The sequence below is a fragment of the Protomyctophum bolini genome (assembly GCF_963924005.1).
Source record: "Protomyctophum bolini genome assembly, chromosome: 1".
NCBI lineage: Eukaryota > Metazoa > Chordata > Actinopteri > Myctophiformes > Myctophidae > Protomyctophum > Protomyctophum bolini.
In genome coordinates, this window is record NC_137862.1 from 13,095,246 (window position 1) to 13,123,125 (window position 27,880).

Below are 27,880 nucleotides of genomic sequence, written 5' to 3' on the forward strand. Positions count from 1 at the left end.
ACAATTTCCATTTCCGCAATTTCCATTTCCATTTCCCACTATTAATGGCAGCTGGGTTTCATCATTCAAATAAAATAGAATTCTGTTCGTTTAGCTATAAAATTATGTCAGGGAATAGGGATACACAGTATATGTCTTTCATTTGCATTGCATCCCCCCCCCCCCCCCCAAGCTTTTATTTTCGTTCGAGTAATAGTACAACTCTAATAGTATTACTTATAATAATGTAATTAAAGATAACTTCATTCAGATTTATTTATTTTTATTTCATTTTCCAGATTTTTTTTTCTTCTTTTTTTTAGATTTTCATTGGTGGGCCAGTCATAATGGTCCCGCGGGCCTGATGTGGCCCGCGGGCCTGAGGTTGAGTATCACTGCCCTAAAACAATATAAAAGACCTGTTTTGTTCATGCTCTTCAGTGTCCAAATGTACGATCATTTCATCATATCACAAAAACGTGTGTGCATTGTTTTTTAAATTCGCTGGCTGCTAATTTGGGATAGAGTTTGGCTTTTCAAAACAAGTCAGTAAACCATCAATCTGACCCTAGATCTGTACTTAGTGGCATTAAAAATGCTGGCCGTGTCTTTCGAGTCCAGTTTCAGGCTTTTATCTGTGTAATGTCCCGGAAGTTGCCTGCTTCCACGCAGTAACTGTATGACTGTGATGCTGCATGCTCTTACGTAGGAGTCACAAACAAGGTTGTTTTTTACATTAAATTCACAATTGTTTTTGTTACATTACAAATGTACAACTGATTTCTCTTTTGTACGATAGTTTTTCAAATATGATCATTTTAAGCCTCTGGTATGATAATTTAACATTCCATCTGGCAACAACAAAGCTCATTCTCCTCAGCCACAGAAGAGCACCTTTGTTTCTGTTGCATTTAGTTAAAATGGGCAGAATGTTTCCCTGCCAGTTTAAGTTGGAAACTTAAAATTAATTGCTTTCTTAGATTTTTCACCATTTGTTAATAAACTTAACACTTTGCTTAACCTTGTGTGGTTTCCCCTCTTTTGTTGTGGCCTTGGAGCCAACACTTGCATACACATTTTCCAAAACAGAATTGTGACAATGGTTCAATGTGACAGTAAAATAAAGTGAAGGATCTTTTGAAGTCTGAGGCATTACCATACTGTAGGCTACTGTCTGCAGATGGACTGACCCACATTGCTATTCTTAGAGCCACTTTGCACTAAAAATAGAATGCCACGTCTACTTGCACTTATTGCTGCAAACCTTAACCTCACCAACATCTCATTCCATATATTGCTGTCTATTATGAGACCAATTTGATTGTGACCTTAATGTGACATGTCCTTTGATCGTTTTGGCGTCAAAGCTACTTTCTCTTTGGGACAGCCTACTGATCCCACCAAGTTTCATGAAGATCTGCTAATGTGTTCTCGACTTCTCATATTATTTTGTTGACAGACACACAGATAGACAGGAGCTATTACAGTACTATGTCTATGCTATGAGCTTAAAGCTATGATATATAAAGTCAATTCATTGTTAGATGTTGACACCAAGAAGGTCTGAGGAAGGGCCCAGCTTAGAGGTATTGTTGTGCGTGTCCTTTTGACTGTTTGTTCAGTCTCCTCTAATACAAGATATTGACACCAATACAAACATTTCAGCCTTTTCAAACATTTCATTACCTGAAACATGCACTCTTTTGTCAATCACTCACAAACCTGTTTGAAAGTTGATTACCATTAGAATTCCTCAATTGATAATTTGCACTTGTTTTGAGTGTGCACTATTGTACATTTGACACCCTTCTGTCTTGTTAAATTGACCTTAATGCATGTATTAATGCTACACAATGTCAAAACAGTTCAAGACAGCTGAAAGAAAGCTGTGATGTGGAAAGTCCCATTATGTTACCAGTTCGGATCACTGTTTTAGGTATCGGTTGTAGTTGACTTTTTTTTGTAATGTGCATTGTACTTTCCCATGCACTCCTCTCTTCATTTAATGTTGCAAGACTTGTTCATCACGATCATCCATATTCCGGGACAGCCCCATGAATGCTCTCCAACAGGAAACACAACACCGGGAAACATTCAACTGATGACAACAAAACAATCTCACATATCAGCCCCACTTAAGAACTTGAGTGGTCCTCAAAGTGGGGTCTGGGAACCCACAGGGGTCATTGGGGGGGTTCCAGTTGGTCTCCAAATAAATTTATAAATTTTGGCTCACTAATTCTGGAATTTACAAGAATTATTTATAGTTCACGATTCATCATCACACAGAATAAGGAAGACAATGAAGAATTCAGCATGAGTTCAGACTTCAGAGTGCACTGATTGAGACAAAAGACCTACACTGGGAATAATTATGATTGACAATGAACATCACCTCTAGTAGCTGTACAATGTAACACTGCTCACTGTACTGTTTGTTTCTGTTGGTTCACTAATGACTTCCTTGCAATGTTGCCAATGAGAAACTTCAGCGGGTGGTTGCAGTATGAGTATCAGTCACACAAATTTGTGTAAAGTTAAGTTTGAGCTTTTCTTGTGAAGTGTGAACTTGAGTGTATATACACAATGGGCATTTACTATAAAGAGCTAATCCTTCGAAACAGGAAGGAAAGAGACAGCAATTACCTAACGGCATGCGTACAATTCACTGTAAATACTGTCCCCATCTACACTGTCTGTAGTGATGTCATTGTTTCACGCTATTATGCCTGTGGATATACAGAGTGAACTTAACAATGATACATTTATATGATAATACCTTTTATATAATCACCAACATGAATTATGTTTGTAATTTACAGCTAGGTAGAGTAGCGAGATGGAGAATGTGAATGGACCAGTATGAACACACATCTCAATTTGAAATGAATTTATAAATTTAACACATTTGAGGATGATGACCAAGTACAAATGATTGGCTTAATCTCCAGTGTGATGTCATATAGTATGATAAATAACTCATAATGGCGCACACACTGTATAAAGGCAATCGGTTAAGAAAATACAAAATAATAGAAAATGACCCAGTATAAGTGAAAGATTGTAAGAATGACCCCAATAATTTATTCTTGATCTTGATCAAAACCAGCATTGGGTTGAACTAATATCTTTTCAAAATAATCTTGGAATCCCCATTGATATCATTGGTAGGCAGGTTTCTGAACTGTCCACAGACAGTTGTGTCCATAGACAGATAATGACCATTCATAATTTGAAGATAACGTGGAAAATGGTTGAAGTTCTCCTTTTATCCCCTAAATTAAGATTCCCAAACTGTGGTGTGTGCACCCCTTGTGGTGCACGAACACGTCGAGCAGCTGCATGTCTCTCAGTGCAGTGACATTATGTGATTATTTGCCATAATCATATAACAAAATGTCATTTTCAGCCAAATACGTGACTTGAGTGTTGGGGGGTGCATCAGCTAGGTCAGGAGGTACAGTAACAGGGGGTGCACAGACAAAAACGTTTGGGTAACGCTGGGTTAAGGCATTACAAATGTATGGGCAATTATAAAAATTCTGTACATTTACACAGGTAAAAAAGTTCAGGGGGGGAAATTATCTAAAAATACATTAAAGTCTTGCTTGTGCGATATGGAAGGGGAATCTGAGGACACTGCCAGTGCATACCATTGCATAGATACAGGTTTTTTTTAAGAACATCAAGAACGTCAGTTTAAAGTAAACCAAAACTAGTTCTGCAAGTATACAAAAGGCCATAAAACGACCACACTAACTTCCTTCTTTCAAGGCACTCAAAAATATTGAATGCAAATGATAGATTCCAAAATGTATCCAATTATTAAGATCTACTGATTGTCCTTAACTTAAAACCTCTCTAATTTGACCGAGTCAGTTCTGCACTTTGCTCTTATTTTTTCTCCCTCTACACTTGAAGAGAAGACTTCCGCTCACCCGACTTACTTATCAGCAGGTGCGTAGGCGACAAAGCAGCAAACGTGTAGGAGGAGGGAGACCCGCACACTGCCACTTGCTGGTTGAAGAGATTTTTAAAATTATGTTCAAAGTGCAACGTTTCGGTCTTGCGACCTTCCTCAGGCAACTGCCTGAGCCTGAGGATGGTCACAAGACCCAAACGTTGCACTTTGACTATAGCTCTTGAACCAGCAAGTGGCAGTGTGCGGGTCTCCCTCCTTCTCCTACAAGTTTTCTCCCTCTACACCAAATCTTGACTCTGAAAATAGCCGATCTACAAGCTTACGGCAGGTCACAACACGTGTTGTGAGCAACTTTTGTTGATAATTCCCCCCGGAATATGGATGCTAGGGTTCAAGTGGTTAATCATAAACGACTCCTGTAGCCAACCACCAGTAACAAGTGATATGAGTGGTTGGATAAAGATAAGTCGTGCATGCTTCAGACAGCAGAATGTTGAAGGGCTCGTCAGTGCTCAACAGGGACAACTTGCATCAGAAGATATAATACCTGGTCACTTCAGGAGACTACCCAAATAAAATAAAGTAATAAACTGGAGCACTCGACTAGTCTGCACGACACGTTCTTTATTGTCTTACCCCTGCAAAACAATAAAGAATGTGAAGACTAGAGTGCCCTAACCCTAACCCAGGTATTATATATTTTCTGATATGAGTGGTTTATCTGGTTAACCAATCATTTAAAATCTGCACATATCCATTGTTGTTTTAACAATTTACAGCAGCACTTACAGCCTGACAGCGTGTCAGGAATCCCGATCACATCTCTCTCCCCATTTCCTGTCAACCTACTATGTATATCTATCAAAGGCAAAAAGCCCCCAAAAAATCTTGGAAAAAAAAGAAAAAATTATATTCCTCAAATATTCCTGAAAATGCAGTAGCCATATATTTTAGGCACATCAAAGTCAAGAAAGTACACAGGACTTTCACTGTAGTTCTACTTAACAAGGTCCTGTGTCAGTCTTGTCCACAACTAACAGTCCATAATCAAATATCAATCTTATGTACATTTAAGAAAGAAAATTATACGTTAGGGCACACGAGGTGTATCCATTTCCATCTGCACAAAAACAAAATGCAGATCAATCTCCATAGCGTACCTCTGCCCTCAACTCCTTGGCGACATAGCTTAATAATGCAGCAGTGACCTGTTGCTGGAGGGTGGCACTGCCCATCACTAGAGCAAGAAGCTGGGCCACATCAGTCCAGTCCAGATGTCCTACGATGGCCACAATATCTCCGTAAAGCTTCTGCCGCTGCTGAGGGGGGAGCTCAAGCAGGATCTGAGGCAGGGGCTTGAACGTGCCACTGGTCAGCCAACTGCCCAGCAGACCACCCACTGCACCACCTGGGAGAGGACAGGAGGTGGGATATAGTAGAGGTAGACAGAGTATTTAGAGAGTCAAATTATTCACTGCAGTAACATTAGAAGATCGCAAGAAGAGAACAATCATGTGTGTATAACAAACTATAATGGAACATATACAGCATTTTGAGTTGACGGTAATGGTGCCACCTTGTGCTTTAAATTGGACATTGAGACATTGTTAGGTTTGTCAGGTTGTTATGCACCAGTCTAGGGGCCTTCCCCAACTCTCAAGCAGCCACTCAAACAAAAGGGTTAAAGGTGTAAAGGCAACTATATATTTATTAACAGAATAGGAATAACTATTTAAGGTGAGTTTCATAAAGTAAAAAAGCTTTGTGTCATTTATATTTTATTTTACAAGTGGCCCAAATAACTAGATTATCAAGTGAAAAACCCAACAAATGTTTTTCTAGAAAATCTGTTCATTCATTAATTAATTCGTATAAATGTGTATAAAATAGCCGTTATTGTCCACGGTCTGATTTGTCTTACCGACAGCAATTCCTGGAGGCCCACCAAGCAGCCCCCCTAGAAAGGCTGTCCCTCCCGCCACGACGGCTCCTTTAGTAGAGTTCTTCACTGCCACTTTTATCTTCTGGTTGGCTGATATGTTACAGCACAGGCCCAGAATGTCATCCATCCGCGGAGCCATTTGAACTGCTGCCTATAGTAGAGATTACAACATGAAGTGATGTGCAAAGAACTCAAACTGTGGTCATGTGTTGTCATACAGTGGCTCTGGCTCAGGAGGTTTTTCCAGTTTTATATAGGACCTCAGTGAAAGTAAGTCTGCCAGACTTGTTTGTGTTATTCTGTTAGACCAAGTGTATGACTGTACTTTTCTTAGACTTTCTGTCTAATAAAGTTCCCAATTCCACCTAGCGTTGTACTTGGGACACTGACTGAACCCTGGTGTGGCGGGTTGCCTCAGTGTAAATGGGTGAATGTGAGGCATACATAATTAACACTGAAAGTTATCTTTGATAACACTATCCTATTCATGACCAGCTAGGGGGGTTAAGTAATACATTGTGGGACTCAAACCACCATGGTAAGAAGATCTAACCACTGAGAGAAATATGTGAGATGATATCTACATACATAGACAATTGGACATACATATCCAGAAGCTACTTGAGATCATTGTGAGATAGACGAATGAATTATGAATAAGCAAGTGTTAGTATGTAAGTCAAGAGTGACCTCTTCTGGCAAATGAATGCATTTCAGCCACAGCGAAACATCGTTTCAGTTTCAAGTTGACAATGTCAACAACCATTCTCTTAATAAAAGCACAACAAGTAAATACAATGTGAACGTGTATCTAAATACGATCTTTATGCTAACTATCGGTGTTGGTAATAAAAACACACATGTTAATAAGTCTAGACAGACAGTGACACTTTGACAGTAGCATCAATATTCGTGTAGAAAATAACAAGGTTCACATTCAACGCAGGCCGAAATTACTTCACAAATCGACACCAAAAGTCAAAATATCATACAGTTATAAATAACAATGTCAAGATCATACCGTAGACGTATGTAGTCTCTTTCGCAAGGCGACAAAGGCGTGTTACACTGTTGTTACTGGTGGTCGCAACTCGCAAGGAATTATGGGAACCGTTGTGACGTCACCCCCCAAAAAAGAAAGTAAACTAAGAAGTAAGATATCTATCTTTATGCATTTAGCGGTAGTTTAATCTTTTTCATGTCAAGGACCCCTTCAAATTGATATGTATTTGGCCGTGGACGCTCACCTGTAATGGTTTTGTGCCAGGAATCAGAAGAAAATATTTGTGTGTTATTTTATTTTTTATGTCGTTAAAATATTTCGTAATAGTCAACGACAACGTATAAAAGATATGGCTAAAATGATTGATGCAGCTACATTAATTTGCTAGGAACACTAAACCCCCTGGAAGAACCTTATAGTATTCATTCATTCATATCCCATGGAGGACCCCGACCCCACTTTGAGAACGAATGCTTATTCATGGCTGTAAACATTATGCAGAGTACAACAGTGTTTTGAATATATGCTTCAGTGCAAGCTTGCCGTGCAGGGCTACGTCATGGCAAAAGTTGTTTATATTTTTACTGCGAGGTTTTGTATATCAATCAAACAAAACTCCGCCTCATTGGGTGGGATTTGGTGACGTTGACATTACGTACAGGGGGAAGAACAAGAACTCCGAGTCTCCGATTGTGATAAACAAGTTTGAGATCAAAACAATCCTTGAAGAGCAACACACATATTACACAAACTTGTCCCTCATACGGTCATACTCCAGGAGAAGAAGCATTATTTTTCGCAAGGTAAGATAAAGATACATCATTTGTGTCAGATTAGCGTACATTTTACGACCTGCTTTGTCGTTTATTGTTTTCCTCTGTTCCCATTGTTCTCTATATCTGCTTTGTGTGGCCATCAGCATTCAATGAACTGCAGATATCATTATAATACATAGTGTATATCAATAGCAATTTAAATGATCTTGACGCTTGTATTAAAAGGGCAAGTATTTGCCAGTTTCTACAGCAGGTAAGGATGCAAAATAGCTACGTTTTATACTAGGCTACACTGTCATAATTCTGCTTTCATATGGGAACATGGGCAATGCTACATCTTCAGTTTATTAGAGGAGGGTTTCTTACAGAATCTACTCTTGGCAGGCAGAGGTGTTTTGACAGTAGATTCCAGACAGACACGGACAAGCCTTATGTAACAGAACGTGGGTTTATTTGTGTCTGGATATTAACTGTGTGGTGTGTTGCCTTTTATATCTATCTTATATATAGCCTAAGGCCTTTATAAATGTTGAAATGTAGGGTGGCTGCTGTGGTGATTCAGAATTAGTTGATGTTTTATAAGACTGGAAGTGCTTTCATGGCTTCCCCAAGAAAGATACATAAACAGGCTTTACAGTTTGCACGTGATATAACGTTGTTGACAGATATCAGGTGATGATAGTGTAATTTTAGCCGCTGGGGCTCTGACTGTCCGTCTGGTAACAAGTTACTTACTGGATCTACTTCTGTTTATAAACTGAAGTAATGGAAACAGTGGACCTAAACAGTTACACGTGTAAACTAAACAGAAATGCACCAAGACTTAAACAGCTGACGGCAAGTCGGCTCAGCTGTTGCTCTGACTTTGGCCTTGACAAAAACTCACTTGATTAGGGAGAGGTTTTGGGTCTGTGCCAAAAAGGACTACATGTACTGTATGTTGTTTAGTACCCATAGAGTAGGTAGTACCAGGCAGACATGATATTCCCTGTGATGGCCACAAGGGGGAGCTATTGATATTTAATATTAAATAAATTATGTTACATTGACAGAATAATAGTAATAGTATAAGTATAAACATTAAAAATAAAGTATGGAATAGTTATCTACAGCAGCTAGTCAGGTTGATATGTGGTAGAATGGATTATTATTGTCAATGCTGTTATAAAAAAGTAAAATGAACATATTAAATAATAGTTGATATATTTACGGTATGAATTATTTATTAAGTAATATATTATAAAAAATAATCTTTACATTAATCCAACCCATTCTTGTTTTCATATCACAATAGAGGGTGAAAAGATGATTGGAAAGATCCTGTCTCATCTGCTTTGGTACACGGTTGATGAATTTGAAGCAGCAAATGACAGCTATGAGGAACTGATGGAGCGTGAGGAGGGAGAATGGGTCATTGTTAATGTCCAAGGTGAGAAAGAAAAGCAATTAATGATCAACTTGTACCGTCCGTCACTGAGTGCTGATAACTATATCGAACATGTCAGAGATACTTGTATTTACATTGTATTTAAAGATGAAAATGAATGGATTTGGTTTTACTATGATGCCTCTTTGCACAGAAAACGGTCCACTGTCGATTGCAGAGGCAGATCCCCTTGAGAACCTGCTAATTGAACACCCCAGCATGTCTGTCTACCAGATGAGATGTGGGGTGACCGGTGAGGAAGATGACGAGGAAGAGCTGGGCTCTGATGAAGAGGAGGACTCTCCAAGGTTAGTTTACATGTATACACCACACAGCACACATACTCAAACGCAAAATGGTATGGGGTAACACTGTCTCAACCCTTTTCTATAATTATTTGTCACTTTGCACTTCCAGACATGTTGCAAAGTTGGAAGGTCCTAGGGGTGTCTGGGTGGTGTTGCGGTAAAGTCTGTGCCGACCACTGTGGAGATTGGGGTTTGAATCCTCCAGTGTCTCTGGCTTGGCTGGGTGCTCCAAAGACATAATCGTGTTTGTAGGTGGGAAGCTGGTTCGGGAGGGCGAACAGTCAGGATTGTAATTTCCAACTTCTAAGGGTTCCATTCACAGTCTGTGGTTTTATTGGTGTAGCTGGGACCAGTTGTTTTCTTTATCAAACCATTCCCCGCTCAATGGTGCTTCTCACTTTGTCGGGCGTCTATGCGAACACAATTGGTCCGTGTTCAGGGGACGGAAGCTGGGCGGTGAGGGTGATACTGGCTGAAGTGTTGGGTGGGAGGAGTAGGACGAAGGCCCTACGCCTACGTCCTCCCGGTGGGGGCTCCTCACTGGCAGTCAGTACTAGGATAGCAGTGACAACACAAATGTGTGTGGGGAGGAATTAATTGGCATAACGACTAAATTGGGGAGTAAAACATAATAGGCTTACTCAAAATGGCCGTTACATTGCATTAACGCAACATACCGGTAAGCACACATTTGAATCCTCCACCGCTTGTTTCTACAGGTCCGTGGTAGTGAGGCATCACATCTCCTGGCGCCTGGCGGCCTGGGGCATTCCACTACCCTGCAATGTCCAAATGCTGGGAGTCCAGAAGGCAAGAGCTCAGGCTGAGCACAAGAAGATGAGTCGCAGTGCCCTCAACAGACAGAACCTTACCAAGACACGCTTTTCCCCAGCAGAGAAACGCTATGGGCACTTCAAGCAGCCCTGCCAGCGTCTCTACAACTACTAAACAGTGGATGACTAGCATTGACTAGTGGGTGTTCCAGGTTGAATCCATTCAAGTGCAATAGGCTGGCTGTGTTGTTTTCCTTTGTTTCACTTGTGTTGCACCACCCTGAATGATTTTCTAAACATAACGTTGTATTCACCACATAGAATGTAATATCCAATACATTTCACTAGTGTGCAGCTGTATCTAGCTAATCATGGAAGGATGTGAGATCCACCACTTCCTCTCTGTATCAAGAGACTATAAAGTAAAGTATGAACAACAACATTCACACCTGTGAGATTTAGATTTCAGATGCAGATTTGTGTGCAGCCTGAGTTCAGTGTAGGCAACCTGTAATGTAACCCCCATTCCACTGTGTTCAAAGACTTTAGATCTCCTGACATTGTGAATCAGTCCCTCAGGTTTGATAAGCACATTGTAGTAGTTGCTAGCAAGTAAAAGCCTTGGTGTCAGTTGAAAGCAGTCGAGATATATCACTTACATATTTTAAGACATATAGCTATAGTTTGGTGTAGATTTTGTATGTGTGTGAAAGCTATTATGGACAATTGTTACTATTACAGTGTATGGCACTGAATGAAATGTGTAAAATGGCTTTGTGCCACTTTTATTTTTAGAATTTGTCCCATAGATTTAGATGTGACTCCTGTAAAGATTACAGAACCACTGTTAAATGTTTTGTATTGTGTATGTATTCCTATTTTATACTAGATGACACACTTTCATGATGTTACACAAATGTCTTGCTTGTAAATACAAATGAATACAATGTTTTGTTTTTATCGCTTGATATATTTATAATATGTAAAAGGAAAAAAAAATGTAAATAAATCTTGTTTTATTAAATGATTGGCAGTGTGTATTTCACAAAAGAGGTCAAGTATAATGTGTAATGAAGTCTATTAGTCAAATGCTCAATTTGTGATCCATACAGTTTCACCATGGCATTACAGAAAGATGAGATTCAACACATTTCTCACAAGGCAATGAAGGCAGAGATTTCAACCCACTAATAAAAAGTGGGTCCAGGTGAAGGCCCTGATGTGACATCAGAAACTACCATAATCAATTTCGAAGTTCCAACATCTTATTCATGAACCTGTTCACTCGTTCCGGGTCGACGGCGTTGGCCCAGTGGCCTCCTTTCTTGAAATGAGAGCCAATGATTATGCCATTTGCTTCCAGGTAGTGTTCCACGTTGTCATAGGTAACTCCTGAGCCTATCAGCACTGGACTTGTCACAGACTGGGCAACAACTGCAACAAGAGAGAGACAAGAACATATAAACTCAAATTATGCAATTGGATGAGGTTTCTTTCTGCTCTTCAAAGCATTACACATTTTCTGCATATACACACTCACTATACCTCTGCAGGATATTTCGCCATGGATACAGCTTTGACCTTGCATATTAGCAGTTATATACAAACATCATGCAGATAAACGACAATTCCATGTATTACACTGCAGATCTGATGTTTATGCTTAAACGGTGATATATGTAGACTTACACACGTAATATAATGCACTCACTCATTAATACTATACACCTCATCTCTGTTGTCATGTGATTAAGATGTAACAGTCAGATCTTTCATATTCCATTCTGGTTACGATTGGCTTTCAAAGTTTACGGGAGGGCCGGTCTTGCACAAAATGTCACACCCCCAGTAGGCCACGGAAGAACTGCAAAACCTAAAATGTTTCAAATCGGTGCCATGGTGGCGCAATAATAGGTCGCAGGTACAGTATAAAGGAGTTCGAAATATCATTGTATTCGTGTCTTCACTTCTACACCATAGATATCTCCACCAAATACACAGACTAAACCTGTTACACAAGGCAACACAGACCTCGGTAGGCAACCTCAATCCATATTTGTGTATGAATGAAGGGGATTTACAGTAGTTTGCCCAAACTGGGAACTAAACAAAGGTATGCTTGCTCTTGCCAATGGACCTTAGACTATGTATCAGCAGACCTCCAACTTGGCAGGTGAGCTAAAGTGTCATACAGTCTGCCTTGTGCTTGTTTCTGTTGGTTGAAAGAGACAGAGAAAAGAAAAGCAACATGCACACTGCATGTCTATTTTTTGTTACAAATGGATGCACGTGTGAGTGTGGTTGTGCATGCACTCAAGGTCGTGTGCATGTTTCACTCCATCTGATTACAGACTTATATGTGTCTAACTGGCGACTGCTCAAAATAGCATCACTGGTGGTATGATGTCTGCATTTGCCTGTCTGGCTGGGATGAAGGCATGTGTCCTTCCCAGGGTACGGGGAAGCAGGAGGCATCCTCACAATAGCATTGGGCTTCCAGGCAGTACCAGCTTGTATGGACATTCGTTTAAGAATGGAGCTGGAACTCTGTGCATAGCACATAATGCAAAACCTAATAGAAAGTGCAAAAGAGTGTGTAGGTGGGTGTGCGTGTATATGTATGTGTGTGCATGCATGTGTGCGTGTGTTCGCTGTGTTCGTATTTTATGTGCAATACAGTCAGTTGAAAGTGAACACCTGAGGAATTCTGGGGAATCATGGTTCATGGATTGAAACGATGAGGATAATCCATCACATCTCAATTCAGGGAGGTTAAGTGCTTGCCAGAGAGAGTCAGAGAGAGTGACAGAGGGTTAGAGAGCATATGAAACCAAGGTATCTCTGATGTAAAATGTGTATTTATTTCCAACTACACAGTAATATCCTCACAGTCATAAATGGATAAATTAACAGAAGATTGTACTGTGTGCTCCAGCCTCCAGCTAGCTCTAAGGCCAGTGTCTTTTGCTCAAGGGTTGTGGGCCGTGGCAGGAGCCTGTACCCAACAGGCCTATTCTTTTGAATACATGAATGTGCATGCGGAGTGTATAAAGTAGACAAATGGAGAGTGTGGATCTGTTTGGTTGTGTTTGTGTGGCGGAAACCGGTGTCAGAAGTAGATGCTAAGCCTTCCTAAAACAGAGACAGCGAATGGAGGCTGCAGACATGCACCATATTGGGTGACTGCTGAATGCTGGCATGAATGTAAACTATACCCTGCTGACAGGAGGTGATTCCCTTCAGCTTGCAAACAAGGAGGGAGCCCTCTGGTGGACAGAGGATGCACTCAAAAGGGGAAACCTAAAGAATAGTCAATCTGAATAATAGCCTTTAGGACTGTGTACTAATGACATCAGAAGAGTGTTGAGTTATGACAGTTATGGCTTGTCATATTTAGTGTGATTTGGGCCATCACCTTTGAGTTCCTCTGGGTCTGCTTGCATTCCAGTGGCAGTTCCAGTGATGACCATTCCATCTGAGAGGAAGAACTCAGCAGCTCTGGCTGTCTCTTCTATGGTCATGTCTGATGTCAGGGCATGGGAACTGGAATAAAACACACAGGGTTCTTCTAAAAACTGTTTCCTCATCCTCACTACTGAGATGTGTAAAAGACAATGAGTATCTTACTCCGTGGAGGGAAATTCTGCATAATCCCAACCCATTTCAGAAAGTCTACTATTTTAACACTAGTCTGTGTCGCAGCCAAACTCATAATCTCACCTGTGTTTCTTTTTTATATCAGTAAAGATCTGCACATGCTGAGCCCCGATCTGCTTGCGGTATCTCAGAAGCTCACCAGCACATGCATTCAGAAGGCCCTCGTCGGCCACGTGGGAAAAGACATATCCCTCTGCCCTGATAAAATCCAGACCTTCCATAAAAAAACATCAGAGAGAGCTATGTTTAGCCTCCCTAATCAGAACATGGCATATTGGCATTAACACTACCCCCCCTGTCAAATTCTATTCTATTCTATAATATAACTATGAAATTCCAGAGTCCGGGTGCTAAATAATTAAATTGGGTGATGAAAGTCCAATAGCCACGGCACTGACTGAGCAAGGTTTAGTGTATGTTTGATTGTGACATGTATCTGTGTTAGGAATGGGATCCCCTTGAAAATAAGTACATCTCAAGGTTTTTTTTTCCTAAATAAAGAAACTTGAATCAAGACTAGTAGCCACTGACTGAGTAAGGGTTAGTGTGATCTGCTTGTATAGGCTACAGCACGAGTTAAATATTTGCTATAACTTGTATGTGACTGACAGTGCTAAATATGAGTGTGAACCTGAAGCCAGGGCAACTGCCATTGCAGGCTGGTTTGCTGCGGACAGTATTTGCACTCCAAGAGGCAGGGACGGACAGAGGCCCCTCACCGCGGCACACACAGCAGTCATGGAAGCACAAACCTCTGGACCCACCATGAAGGAGTAGGGGATGTCATGCATGTTTTCAATGATCATACCATCCTGATGGAGAAGAACCATATACAGCAATTACTGCCAGACACAGCACAGCAATATTAATAGTCAGAATCAACATAAAAACACACCGACAGCGTGAACTTGTCTTTATTTGATGGGATAAAACAGGACAATGCCATATGCACATATAATTCTACACAGACAGCAGCATAGGATCATAATTAGACCTAGAATGCCTGTGATCATTTAATTATACTTCGTAAATTTTCATGTACATACTGTATGTAACAACAAGAGCCGTTCTAGGGCTAGATCATAATGTTCAATCAGCAGGAAATTATCATGCAATAGGGAGATAGAGTAGTCTGCACAGTGCATGGGTAGATGGTATCGACTATCGACAGATATGGCCAGATGAATGACCAAGGGGTTAAATTGCTGCTGCCTTGCCTCTTTTGTACCAACAGCAGCATGGTAGTAGTAGTAGTAGTAAGTACAGTAGGCCTACTTACAATCCCTGCCTTTAGGTAGATCTCTGCTTCTCTGCATGCCTCTTCAGTGATCTGCGAGATGCTCATACAACCTAAAGGTGTGCCTATATAAGAATAAGATCGAGGATTTGAGGATAAAAACATTTGAGTTGAGAATGAAACATATGATATTGTCTAAAATCTATATTAATAAAAGGAAGAACAAAGAGTTTACCAGGTAAGGCTTTAACGTGGATCATCCCGATAACCACTGATTTTAGACGTCCAAAGAGGTCCACAAATTTCATGTTCATATTTTCCAAAAGCAAGAATGTTGTAGTGTAGGCTATTTACCCCTATGGCTATACCTTGTTTCCTCGTCTGTACTTTGTTGTCGCGATGATCACGTGATATGATCAAGGTTCATATTTATCTTACTTTAACTGTAAACACCCCCAAATGTAGCCTGACATAAATAAAAGTTTTATGTTTAATAGAAAGTTTAGGTGTCACTTATGGGATGGCTGAAATGGCGTGAAGTCTCGACACATTATGAAATAAAAACATAGCATTAGCAACAAAAAAGGGCGCCCTGGCTAAAAGTCCTCGTTGGTTTGTACACACGTTGTACAAAATATAAAAATAATACATGCGTCTAGAATGACATCCAGTGTCAAGTATTGCTGCACCGTGTAGTGTCGATATATATACATTTCTGTGGTGAATCTCGTCCTGCTGTGTTTGTTTGGGGGTTTTATGAGAGAGCTGTAGGCTTTGTTTACATCTGTCAACCTAGCCACGCGGTGCCCGGGACACTTCCTGTTTCCAGCCTAGAATCAAGATAACAAGGATTGAAATGTGACGTCACGTAAAACAGGAAGTGTGTGCATGGGTTGTAGCGTGCTGTTCGGGAAAAACGTGGACAGTTGATTTTAAACGAACTAGTTAAAAACACATACACAACACGCGTACGTTACTTTAACGTGACAATGCTGTGTTGTTACGCTGTTCAAGAGCCCCATCGGCAAAAAGCACTTCCGCGCGACCGCGACGTCACTGTCGAATCCGTATTATCTTCATACTTGTTTCTGGTCACGCCTCCTCTCCGGTACGTCATCAGACACGCCTCCGATTTGCCGGCAAAAATCTGTAAATATACTTTATACTTAGACTAATTTAACAGCTGCGTCCCGGTTCTTTTACTGTTCCTCGTTGTCGATGTGAAACATCCCCACAGAGAGCGTGTGAAGAAGAGTGGCGTCCTGGATGAAGCTGTAAAGACGTGCTGAACAGCCGGTGGTTTAGCGCCAAGTTAAATCACCTCCTCTCTGACGTGTGTGACTGTGATGCATCAAGTCATCTGTTCTCAGAGAAGGCGCAAAATAGTCGCGCCAGCAGCTCAGAAGAAGTAACAATCTGCCGGGTTCTTCATACACACCCAAAAGTGTCTGCAGGAGAGAAAAGCCACGATCAAGTCCCTCTCCTACCAGAACATCAAACTATTGCTCCATTGGCAGTGTCTTGTTTGTTTATTTGATCGGTGCTGCTTAGGAGTGAACTTCAAGGACTGGAATCTTGAGGTGATTAATGTTACGACGATACCGTGATTACCTCTGGCTTTTAACCACATTTTCGGTCTAAGCTAACGCTACCTAAAGCTATTGCAACTTTACACAACCTTCTTAAATGCTATAGATGTTTGGCTGTTGTGTGTGGTGCATTCATTTATCCTGCAGTGTAACGTTATTAGAGAAAACTAGTCACCCAGCTGTGCACGGCTCGGCCATTAACTAACCGTGGCCATCTGTCCAAAGTTTGTGAAAAATAAGTAACTTCTCAATAAAAAAAATGTCAAACTACTGCGCGGACCGCATAGCATAGAGTCACATGCTACGGGTTGTCTGGTCTAACGACGAAATTTGATGTATTTAGTGCATATTATTGATCTTGTAACGTCGAGTCCCATCTCCATTTCCCCGCGCCTCTGAGTTGGGCTTTGTCAGAAGAGAGAGGTGGGGGTTGGGAGTGGGTGATGTGTTGTTAAAACTGGAAATAAAATGAATAAAAACACGTCGCTTGTTCTCAGGTTTGCTCGGAGTGTGGAGGACACGCGTTTGAGTATAATGCTTGGTAAAAGGTGAGTTTAGCCTGTATTACAACCGATCTGTCAAGAATATCAATCAACTGAGAAGTTATGTGCTGATGAGGCTAGCCATCCTGCTAATTAGCTCGGCACAGAAAGTACAAACCATTGTTTTCGCATAGAAAAAGCTGAGCTAGATGTTGTCAAAATAGCTCATTTATAGCACAATACATTTTGCACTTCTAACTCGTCTCTACTTTGTTATTGTAGGCAAAATACAGAGTCGCAGTCTGCAGTCCCACAACTACCGAGGGATCATGGAACCCGTTCGAGGAAGAGGAAGGCAGATGTTGCTGTTGTAAGTATACTGCAAAGTTAGCCAACGAGCTACCTGAAGGCTAATTATTATTATTGGATTGAGCAATAATTGGATGGAAGCTAAACTACAGACTTGTACTGTTGTTTGAGACTTAGTTAGACTAATGACTCAAATGCATGAGCATGAATGATAGTCACTGTCTTAATGGAACAACTAGTTTTCTCAAGTGTGTTGTGTGTGTGTGTGTGTGTGTGTGTGGGGTGGGGGGGGGTTACTGATGCAAATCAGTATTGTGTTTAAAGAACAGGCCAAGTGGTAATATCTCTGATATCTGACCTGGCCTTTTACAGTCATCACACTATTATTGTCTTCCCAGTTTGTACTGGAGTGGCGTGTTGGCTCTCCAAAAATACTCCATTACAGAAAAAGACAGGCATGCACTCTAAATTAAAACAAAAGGACTGAAAAATAGACGACAAGATCATATCTAATATTAATTTGTGGACATGTTTTGGCACAATGCCTTGGAGACGAACCATGCTCACCAATGAATTTGAGTCATTCAGTCCTTTTTGATTTAGAGTAGAGGTCTCTGCTATATATCTGAACTAGCCTGCAAACTGAATCACCTCTAAAATCTTTGTCCATTATGCAGTATTTGCAAGATCCTGATGCGGAGGTGGAAGAGATGGTGACGAAGAAGAAATGTGAGCGTAATGCTGAGGTAGCCATCTCTCACCACTTTTCACCATTCTATCAAATGCATCTCCATTCTTCATAAAACATATTCACTTGTCGTGGCTATGTATGTCCACAGTGCAAGTGGTCCATGTCAGATCAAATGGAGAACCTGCTGCGTGTTCTCCAGTTTAATAAAAGTATATACAGACTTGAATGCTCAGTCCTCTGCTGCATTACTTTCTGCCACTGGAAATGAGACTGTGTGTGGGGCTGTTTCTTGCTTATTCTCTTTTAGAGATCTTTTTGTAGAGTTTCTTTTTCTCACCCTCTTTCCTTGTTTTTCATTTCTCCTGCTTTCCATCTACTCTTCTTACATATGCAGCTGGGCTGGAGTCCTGACGCAAGTCCACACAGGTGGATCCCCACACCGGAGCACGAAGAGGACCAACCGGTTACCATGAAAAGTGCAGGCTTCCCCCAGTACACCTTCAGCAACATATTTGTCACCCCTGTTCGTTCGTCCCCACTCCCTACACTGTGGTTAGTACAGTTTCCTGCCTGTTGACGTTTGTGAATTAAATCGGTTTACTCAAACGTACTTCTGTCTCCTGTGTGCAGATAGATTGAACTCAGATGTGAGGTCAGTTCGAATGCGATTCTCCTAGTAGTACTAGTACTAGATTACTTCTGTGATACTTATTCACAAGGTGTATGTACAGTACACTGCATTTTTGTTGTAGAAAAATAAGTGACTGGTACTTTCCACATAAGCACATTTTCATAAAGTTAAGTTTGGAAACACTGCCAGCCTCAACAGGACCCAGCCTCCCGTGCTGGAAAAACAGGCGCCATGATGTATGAGGGTCATTCAATTTTCCATATTGCATATTAGCCTATCCCTTATGTGCAGATTTTTATTTTTCTTGTATATACATTTTTCAATAGGTCACACATCAATTCTGAATCTGTCCAAAACTATCTGAATTCAATATAACAGGTGTGCTCCTATGACTCGACCTCTGAAGCCCACCACACACCGGCTGCGTGCGCCGCGCGGCGGACACGGCTGCCTCCATTGTTTTCAATGAACCTAACGCACACCGGCTCTGTCCGCCGCGCCGCCCGGCGCGCCGATAGAACACAGTTCTATTTTCCAGGCGGCGCCGCGCCGCAGACGGTCGCAGACGGTGTGCGATGGGCTTGACTAGCCCCTACAGTTACCACGCACATACACACTCACACAGTGCCGCTCCACATTCCTTGTCATTCACAGAGGGAAGTTTTTCGCCGCAGCCAAACAACGCTGAAAATACTTGAAATATTGTTATGTAAATTTTAACCCGCGTGAGATCGTACATAGTGCTGGAATGTCGGAGCAGCATAGCTCAGCGACACTTGCATTGACCCCCTTTAGTATAAAGAGCTAATACAATGTGTATTCGAACAGTGCAGGTGTCAATGTGCGTGCTCATAAATCAGTGTGGACACTTACAGTTAATTGTCCTAAACTGAAAAGTGGCACAGACTGCTGCTACAAGTTACAGTGAGCTCCCTAAATTAAAGTCTATAAGGGTGTATGCGTGTGCAAAGTTGGTGTAGCCAGCCACTAGAGCTCCCATACCTTGCACAGTTGTAACCATGACTATAGATCCATCCCATAGGCTGAACTCCCAATCGCCTGTGTTTACATAAATGCTAATAAATGGCGTACATTTTAGGAAAAACTGAGCCAATGGCTGCGTGTAAGTTGAGGTCAATTGCTCAATCCATTGAGGATCCATTATATTTAAAAAATCTCGCCTGTGTGAAGTGAGCGGTGCAACTATACATTTATTGTTATAGTTACTGTACTGTGCTCTACTGTACTGTGATTATTTTGGGATAAAATGTGCGTACATGTATGTAAATGGTGCATTTATATAGCGCCTTTATCCAAGGCGCTTTACATAGATTATGCATTCCATTCACATACACATTCATGCACCAACCAGCACATCAGGAGCAATTAGGGGTTCAGTGTCTTGCTCAAGGACACCTGGGTTTGAACTGGCAACCTTGCGGTTACAATCCAGCCACTCTAACCCGGCCTGAGCAGCTGCTGTACGTACGTATGTACGCATACATACACACATGGCTGCGTAATGGAGCGGAAGCACCGATCAAAAATAGATACCTCATTGGCCGCTGCAGTTCGTTTGAGCCATGTGTCTCCAGGTGGAAGTCAAGCGGAAGGCCTGCGTCGCTGCCACTCAAGTGACTACTGGCCAATCACAGCACGTCTTTTCGAGGACTTATAAATTCAATCCAAATGAGCTTTATTGCCATGAGAAAACAAATGTTTACATTGCCTGTCTGATTGGTCTACTGAACCTAATTGGTCCCCTTCCGTTACCCATGCAGAAGCTTGGCAAGCTTCTGCTATGCTTCTGCAAAAGCTTGCCTCCATGTTGCCTACTCTGGAGATACACGTGCCCCCGGGCAGCGGTTTCCGTATTTATATGTAGGTTCAGACAACCTAAGCTGTAACCATTGTTTCATGCGCATCTCTATCATTCCCTTTGTTTCAGCTGGGCGAGTAAGGATGTGGTATGGCACAACATGTTGGAGAAGGACAAGAGTTACACCAAGGATGTCCACCTCATGGAGAAGCATCCTCATCTCCAACCCAAGATGAGGTCCATTCTCCTGGACTGGCTCATGGAGGTCTACTATTTTGCATTTCTACTTTGTACATTTATGGCATGCTGTTCCTAGAGAAATGTGTCAATTCAAACTCCATTGAAAGGTGCTGGGTCTGTCACTGTTTTTCCTTTTTAAGACTGATTCACTTGATATGACGTTCCCTTGTGGGATGGACAAAGAACATGGTTTCTGAAAGATGATAAGATTTTATAAGTGTCCCGCAATGGCCCGCATGTGAAATGCTGCTAATCTACTGGATGTGCTGCAGATGAATGAGATGCAATATCTGTCGGATTAGTGAGCGCTTTATGCAAGCCATGATCAACAAATCAGATTAGCCCTGATGAAAGCCAGTAAAGAGCGTATCCACTGTGTCCTTATGATGTGGCTTTTGGCTCTTCTCCACACCATAAAGCAAACGTGGCTCTTAATAATTCCCATAAAAGGTTGAGTTGTGCAGAAAGTGGTCTGGGACTTTTATCAGAAATTAATTGCATCAGAGCAACATCAGGTGGTATGAAAGCGGAATAACTGAATTTACATCTTCTGGTTGCTCCTTAATGGTCCATTTTAACACTAGAGTTTAAAGCATCTACTCCACCGTAAACTCACGTCCAAATTGGAACAATACTTCGATGATGCTATACCTTTTTGGGCATTACAATTTAGCTTGGATTGTTGGGGGAATGGCAGTTAGGTGATGAGGATAACTTTCAAACTCAAAATAGCCACAATGTACATTTTGTCATCAACTGACATTTGCGCCTCCCAGATTTTGTGCGTTCACTGCACATTAGAGATGTGAGGAGTGACTAATTTCACTGACCTTTTAAACAATGCTAGGCAAAAATGAAGGAAACACACTTCATTATATAATGTCCAACATAATCAGAAATTATAAATGCATTATAAAATATAAAATAACTACCGGTAATTGAAAATGTTAGAGTAGGCCTATGACTTTATAGTAACTCAACCATGACTTACCTTCACTTTTTGGAAGTTGAATGAGAGCTGCGAGCCTGTGACTGCTGTTGGTCATAACAATGTCTTCACATTTTGCAATACAATTATTAGCATGTTTATAAATGTATACAAAATATAAATGTGTCCTTCACAGCCTGTTGTGATTTAAATGTATTTATCCATATTAATGCTTTTTTTTCTTCTTTAGGTGTGTGAGGCATACAAACTACACCGTGAGACGTACCACTTGGCCCAAGATTATTTCGATCGCTACATGGCAACGCAGAGCAACGTCTTTAAATCGATGCTGCAGCTGATAGGAATTGCCTGCCTCTTCATCGCTGCCAAAGTGGAGGTAGTGACCTGTGGAATCTTACTCAGAACTTCCAGACCCACATGAACGCACCCAGGGTTCCGGCCCCGTTCCGGCGGGCCGCCCCGTGTGCCGGTCCCTCTACTGTACTGTACTGTCACTGTACTGGCACACCCGAAATCATCCTATATACAGTTAATATGTGCGTGTGTGTGTGTGTGTGTTAGGTTGCGCACAGGTGGTGAAAAACAACCATGCTTTTTTCGTGCTCATACCCAGCCAGGCAGGCACCCACCCACACACACACACACACACACACACACACACAACTCCGTAAGGGAGTGGTTGCACCACTCAAAAGGAACAAACACCCGCACACTGTCTTCAAATGCAGTGAACCAACTTATAATAGGGAAACCGCAACGTTTCGGCCTATGCGGCCTTCATCAGGCTATCTTCTAGGTTGAGTGTTTAGAATGTGCATAATTTACAGGCACTATGACACGGCACATCTGATAATGGTGTATTATTCAGTCTGTCAATGTGCATTTTTATTTGTCCCTATCAAATGCATCATAATACTAACTAAAAGTGATCCGCAGTATGAGGTATGAACAAATAATTGGAAAGACTGGATCTCCAGCCAGTTACTGAATGCTCTAAGGCTAGGTTAAGTGTGTACTGTATTTTATTTCCCATGTACTGTCACATACTTATTTTTTAAATTAACCTGTATTTTCCTGAGAAAGATTAGTCTGTATTTAGGCTTTCGACCACACCATCACACCCCACAATGTAGAGTAATCTCTCTCATTGGTCTACATTGTAGACTACATTTTAGACCAATCGCAGCTTACATGGCTAAGTGCACAATGTTATGAAATCAAAACTCCCAGAGCCCGGTGTAACTCACACTGAGAACAGAAGTTGCTTCCACAACACAAATCAACACTGAAATGATTAACTTGCTACAGTAGGGAACGGATGCCCACCACGAACAGCGTGCCACTGAAGCTATGAATTTGTTCATTGGCTACTTGCCTAGCAACCTAGCTAAGAATTGAACAGGGACCATGCTTAAAACGCTGTTTTAGAAGTTGTTTTACTGACGGCGGATTCTCACTCTTCAGGAGATGTACCCGCCGAAGTTGCACCAGTTTGCTTACGTAACAGACGAAGCCTGCACTGAAGATGAGATTCTCAGCATGGAACTGATCATTATGAAGGTATGGAATATTCAAACATACATCTATATGCTTTGATAATGTTTGATCCCTTTTTTTATATTTTTTATTATTGCCAGTTGTGTCTTGTGTTATTGTAAGTGGTGAATGTTGATCATGCAGTAGTTATTTTCTGTTCTAATCATGTCTCTACATCCCTGTGTGCCTTTCTTTGTGATGTAGGAGCTGGGGTGGAGTTTAAGCCCTCATACTCCCATCTCCTGGCTCAATGTTTACATCCAGGTGGCCTATCTGAAAGAGGAGGAGGAGCTGCTGATCCGCCGATACCCCCAGGACACCTTCACACAGATCTCTGAGGTACACACAATGGAAAAGTCCTACTATGGTTACACTCTTGTATACATACACTGATTCATGTGATATATTCACCAGTACAAGCACTATACAAGCTTCTGTCCCAGGGAACAGGATTTCCCCCAATCCGCACGCGCACACACACACCCCTATCATCAGAAAAAACAATATGTAGGTAAATGGAAACCCTTTAGTCATAAATGTATCTATTTCCCTCTGAATATGATCGTATCAAGGTATCAGGAAATGTGAGACACAGCCCTTTTTAGATGACTTTATTGTTTTTGCTGACCAGGGGGAGGCAGTATAGAAACCAGGATTAGATGGCTTTATTGTTTGTTGGTTTCATAGGAATACATTTTCAATTGTGTCTATATTCTCTCCCAAGCTGTTGGATCTGTGTATGCTGGACACGCGATCCCTGGAGTTCTCCAGCGGAGTTCTTGCTGCCTCAGCTCTGTTTCATTTCTCTTCCTTGGAGCTTGTGGAGACCGTCTCAGGTAAAGGAACTGGCTGTCCATCCAATCTTCCAAAATAGACAAACTGAGGGTATAGTAGCCCCTTTCGGAGCCCTGAATAGTTTTCTTTTTTTTGGGATGTCGACAACCATGGTCCCTTGAAAGTCAATGGCTTCTCACTGGTACCACACTGGTCTCGGACTCTATAGAGTTTTGCATTGAATATTTCAAAGCTACTCTTAGTCTGACTGGAAGAAAATGCTGTTTTCCTGATATTGTCTAATTAAACATCGTCATTATTGCCTGAAGGCCTTCGGAGCATAAACATTTATGTGTTTAAAACGCATCAGGGTTTGATGTTGCACTGCTGTCTCGGGTGCGGTGAATAATAAGTAACCTAATGTCGTCCTGACCTAATCAACAAACGTCACCACGGTAAACGCTCCATATAACGTAACTGTTAATGTTCACTGCATACACGTAAGATACAGGCAAGTTACATGATGACCACGCAATGTTACAGTCCACTGTACAGGCTATTTCGTTTCCAAAATGCTTATTGTACCCGTCGCCGCGCGGCGCGCCTCATGTGTCCAAAATAACAGATCTGTAAGCTGTCGACACGCCATGAGTGGTGCATTGGTCATTTGTATGTCTATTCTTATGGACAGTCCGTGACACACATTGCGCGTATGGGGTTGAGAGGCAATGATTGATGTAAACTACTAGCCAAGTTGGCAGTTGATGATAATGATGATAATACGGGACTGTTGCACTTTGCGAACGGGGACTGGACATAACTGCGTAACTTCAGAGGAATTAAAGGGAGCTGCTACTTGTTTACATACCCCTGGAAAGCCAACGTGTTGAACGTGAGTTGCATATTAAAATCCTTTATTTCTGTGATTAAGTCTGTTCTCCCCGTCTCTTTCATTTGGGCTTTTTCAGGTTTTCGGGCCTAACTTTATGGTAATTGTTAGGGTCGGCCGACCCAGTTAGGGTAGGGTAAGGCCGGGCTTTAATTTTCAGGCCTGTTGAGAACTCTAATGCAGGTTCCTCCTCCGCCACCACTTCATCATCTTTCTCCACTTCTCCTTAAAAGTCAGGGAGGATGTTAAATGCCTCGATGGCACTGTCGGGCACCACACGAATCACGCGTTGATGAATGTTCTAATTTTTCAGTACACTTTAATAGTAGTTAAATTGTGCGCTCTGCACACACTAAATCAACGTGTTACATTCTAAACACTGAGCACTGAGTGTCTCGGAGCGGAGGACAGTTCTCGCTCCGGAAGGCGCTCTGCACCATTTAAAAACTCTGTTCAAAATGCAGCTGCCCCGCTCACATGCTCTGCACCATAGCCATAACTACTTGGCCCCAACAATTATCTTTAGACAAAGAAATGGTCACACGCTCCTCATGGTCACAAAGCATTCATGGAGTCCTGATAAAGGCTTCATAGCCAAAAGGTTGTGCATGAATAAATGAAAAAGTACGTTCTTCACAATGCAATGCAATCGCAATACATTATGACTATGCATTGCGATGTTGATTTGAAAATATGGTATTTATTATGAGCGACTGTTGACGATGTATATAATTACATGTCACATTTCTGTCCATCCCTGTCTGACTCACTGTCTCTCTTTGCGCCTGTGCAGCTCTGAAGCGGGTGGATGTGGAGGAGTGTGTGAGGTGGATGGTGCCTTTTGCCTTGGCCTTGAGGGAAGGTGGTGCTTCGCCTATGAAAACATTTCCTGGAATACCTGCAGACGACATGCACAACATCCAGACCCATTCAGCCTACCTGACATGGCTGGTAAGATTTGACACAGTAACTTTTAAAGTGATAGTCATAATGCACAAACAATTGTACAATCATCATTTACATGAGTAAACCTCATAACTGACTTGGTAAGCCTGGTCAAGCCATGGGGCAGGAGCCATTGTAACTTCAAACTATTTTAGTTGGATTCATCGAAACCACCTGTCCTTTTTTCTGGTGACTGATTTTGTTCCACTAATGTGAGAAACACGGGCACCGTGAATACTGAATCGAGCAACAACTAAAAATTGTCTGGCGTGTTCACATGAGCCTGATGGACGATGAAATTACCCAAATATTCCTTGAATAAATCAATAGTTGTCATGTATACTATATAAAAATGCAGTTAGACTGTACACATTATCATGTCACTCCCATACAAATGACTCTTTTCCATTCCTTTAAAACAATTATGTTAATCACATTGTGTATGTGTTTGTGTGTAGGATAAAGTGGAGACCTACCAGGAAACTGATCTAGAACAGGGAAACTGTGCTGTCCCCTCTGGAGTCTTGACCCCACCACTTAGCATTGAAAAGTGTGAAGATGCGCGTGATGAAGCTGCCACTGGCATTACGGTCCCCAAAATCAGATCGAGGATCAGCACTCCCTCCCGAGACCCACAACCTCTACAATAGCGGAGTGAGATCCTGAAGCTGACACAAGAACATCAGAGAAGCTTATCGAGATCTATCAATGTGCAGTACCTGTACAGATCTTCACACAGAGTTGGAATGGAAAGGACCAACGGGACATGTGTGGTGGACTGGACTCATAAGGGGCATTTCATGCTTCCACCAGTCCAGAACGGAAGCTTTTTAAATCTGCGGTATGCATTTACATAGAATTTGGCAAAATGGCGGAAGCCAGTACAGACTTGGGACGTGCAAATGGCTCGAATGCCACTCCTGTTACGTTTGATCTATGTTTAGCCTGCTGATCGAACCAGACCAGTGAAGGACCTTACAGACCGAGAGTGTTTTGTGCCATTCATTCTCATTGCTGTCGCACTGCTGTTTGTATAACGAGTACGTCCATGCAGAATGCAAATATTACGTGGCGTTAAAGAAACACAAACGATGTTTCACTGCAAATAAGAGCATCAATCTCTATGAATTGGGCTTTACTAAATGAAATGTGAATCGCTGCTGCATTTTCGGGTTGTTTATTCGTTAACGCTCCAGGTGTGTAAGGTCCTTAAGAGGAGGGCTTTTTGTGGTTATCACCTAGTTGGAGAACTTCAGTGTGTTGTTGCATTGTATCCATGCAGTTTCATGAATTGCCAACCACAAGTCGCATACTTGTGGCTGATGCCTCCATCGTATTTTATATGCAGAGGCTAAACTGATCGATTGGACGTTTATATTGGCAAGTTTCTTCTGTTGGTCGAGTGCTTTTACCATGTGTGTTTTGTATCACTAAGATTTTATTTTTTAATGAATGGTGGTCGCAGTTGCCCCTCCCCCTCAAAACAAACCTATTACTAGGGTCATCCATGGCTCTATGCTGCTATGAAAGGTGGGCTTTGCATTACGAAGGTTGAAATGGTTGTGTGTTTGTGTGTGTGCGTGCATGTGTGTTCGTGTTCCAATTTGTTCCAATCTTGACATTTTGCTGGGACAACATGGCCATGTTTTACTTCGGGACCAGTAGCTTGGCTACTTACAGTAAATGGACAAGTGAACACGCCAAGCTTACGAAGCTATAATATTGATTGTATTTAACTTTTGTGTTTTATTTTAACACCTCCATTTCATTCCACCACCGAAATTTATCTTTTTCTTTTAAGTGAAATGCTGCTACTTCATATATTTTTGAATAAAGACTGTGCCTCAAGTTTTTATCGAGTCTAATGTGTTTGAATACATTTTCAATTATATATATATTTTTAAATATTCTATATTTTTTAAATGTGTCCATACAAATGTATTCTGAAAATGTTTTATATTGATGGGAATGTGTCTTGTATAATTAAAGGTAGGGTGATTTTA

The 27,880-nt window shown here is 41.5% G+C and overlaps 4 protein-coding genes across 5 annotated transcripts; 2 read left to right on the forward strand and 2 right to left on the reverse strand.

Annotated features, from left to right (window-relative positions):
* Positions 1 to 2,854: 2,854 nt before the first annotated feature.
* LOC308315269 (protein C19orf12 homolog) lies at positions 2,855 to 6,917 on the reverse strand. Its single transcript, XM_080763155.1, has 3 exons — positions 6,865 to 6,917; positions 5,823 to 5,994; positions 2,855 to 5,309 (listed from the first exon to the last, which is right to left on the reverse strand). The coding sequence occupies exons 2-3, from the start codon at positions 5,980 to 5,982 to the stop codon at positions 5,044 to 5,046; spliced, it is 426 nt and encodes a 141-aa protein (XP_080619281.1). The 5' UTR covers positions 5,983 to 5,994; positions 6,865 to 6,917; the 3' UTR covers positions 2,855 to 5,043.
* Positions 6,918 to 7,513: 596 nt separating this feature from the next.
* On the forward strand, positions 7,514 to 11,153 carry LOC308312930 (tumor protein p53-inducible nuclear protein 2). Its single transcript, XM_080759731.1, has 4 exons — positions 7,514 to 7,649; positions 8,917 to 9,051; positions 9,203 to 9,356; positions 10,076 to 11,153. The coding sequence occupies exons 2-4, from the start codon at positions 8,928 to 8,930 to the stop codon at positions 10,302 to 10,304; spliced, it is 507 nt and encodes a 168-aa protein (XP_080615857.1). The 5' UTR covers positions 7,514 to 7,649; positions 8,917 to 8,927; the 3' UTR covers positions 10,305 to 11,153.
* Positions 11,154 to 11,276: 123 nt separating this feature from the next.
* On the reverse strand, positions 11,277 to 15,761 carry LOC308312925 (uncharacterized protein F13E9.13, mitochondrial). The gene is made up of 6 exons (XM_080759723.1): positions 15,259 to 15,761; positions 15,066 to 15,148; positions 14,418 to 14,598; positions 13,850 to 14,000; positions 13,545 to 13,672; positions 11,277 to 11,563 (listed from the first exon to the last, which is right to left on the reverse strand). Exons 1-6 carry the CDS (start codon positions 15,335 to 15,337, stop codon positions 11,373 to 11,375), a joined length of 813 nt encoding a protein of 270 aa, XP_080615849.1. The 5' UTR covers positions 15,338 to 15,761; the 3' UTR covers positions 11,277 to 11,372.
* A 645-nt stretch (positions 15,762 to 16,406) lies between these two features.
* ccne1 (cyclin E1) lies at positions 16,407 to 27,719 on the forward strand. 2 transcript variants are annotated; one of them, XM_080782974.1, is made up of 12 exons: positions 16,407 to 16,603; positions 17,110 to 17,160; positions 17,377 to 17,464; positions 18,081 to 18,149; positions 18,489 to 18,646; positions 20,674 to 20,809; positions 21,963 to 22,109; positions 23,198 to 23,293; positions 23,474 to 23,608; positions 23,994 to 24,105; positions 25,726 to 25,883; positions 26,336 to 27,719. In XM_080782974.1, the coding sequence occupies exons 2-12, from the start codon at positions 17,147 to 17,149 to the stop codon at positions 26,525 to 26,527; spliced, it is 1,305 nt and encodes a 434-aa protein (XP_080639100.1). In that variant the 5' UTR covers positions 16,407 to 16,603; positions 17,110 to 17,146; the 3' UTR covers positions 26,528 to 27,719. The 2 variants fall into 2 exon arrangements, with proteins under 2 accessions (XP_080639100.1, XP_080639101.1); XM_080782975.1 differs by lacking the exons at positions 16,407 to 16,603; positions 17,110 to 17,160; positions 17,377 to 17,464 and having other exon boundaries at positions 18,081 to 18,132.
* Positions 27,720 to 27,880: the final 161 nt, after the last annotated feature.

Coding starts and splice junctions, on each gene's coding strand:
- LOC308315269 (XM_080763155.1), bottom strand. CDS start 5,982: ATGGCTCCGCGGATGGATGACATTCTGGGCCTGTGCTGTAACATATCA. Junction 5,310..5,822: donor GCCTCCAGGAATTGCTGTCG/GTAAGACAAATC, acceptor GTCCTCTCCCAG/GTGGTGCAGTGGGTGGTCTG.
- LOC308312930 (XM_080759731.1), top strand. CDS start 8,928: ATGATTGGAAAGATCCTGTCTCATCTGCTTTGGTACACGGTTGATGAA. Junction 9,052..9,202: donor GGTCATTGTTAATGTCCAAG/GTGAGAAAGAAA, acceptor CTCTTTGCACAG/AAAACGGTCCACTGTCGATT. Junction 9,357..10,075: donor GAAGAGGAGGACTCTCCAAG/GTTAGTTTACAT, acceptor TTGTTTCTACAG/GTCCGTGGTAGTGAGGCATC.
- LOC308312925 (XM_080759723.1), bottom strand. CDS start 15,337: ATGAACATGAAATTTGTGGACCTCTTTGGACGTCTAAAATCAGTGGTT. Junction 15,149..15,258: donor CCACGTTAAAGCCTTACCTG/GTAAACTCTTTG, acceptor ATTCTTATATAG/GCACACCTTTAGGTTGTATG. Junction 14,001..14,417: donor GGCAGTTGCCCTGGCTTCAG/GTTCACACTCAT, acceptor TTTTTATGGAAG/GTCTGGATTTTATCAGGGCA.
- ccne1 (XM_080782974.1), top strand. Junction 22,110..23,197: donor TCATCGCTGCCAAAGTGGAG/GTAGTGACCTGT, acceptor CTCACTCTTCAG/GAGATGTACCCGCCGAAGTT. Junction 24,106..25,725: donor GCTTGTGGAGACCGTCTCAG/GTAAAGGAACTG, acceptor GCGCCTGTGCAG/CTCTGAAGCGGGTGGATGTG.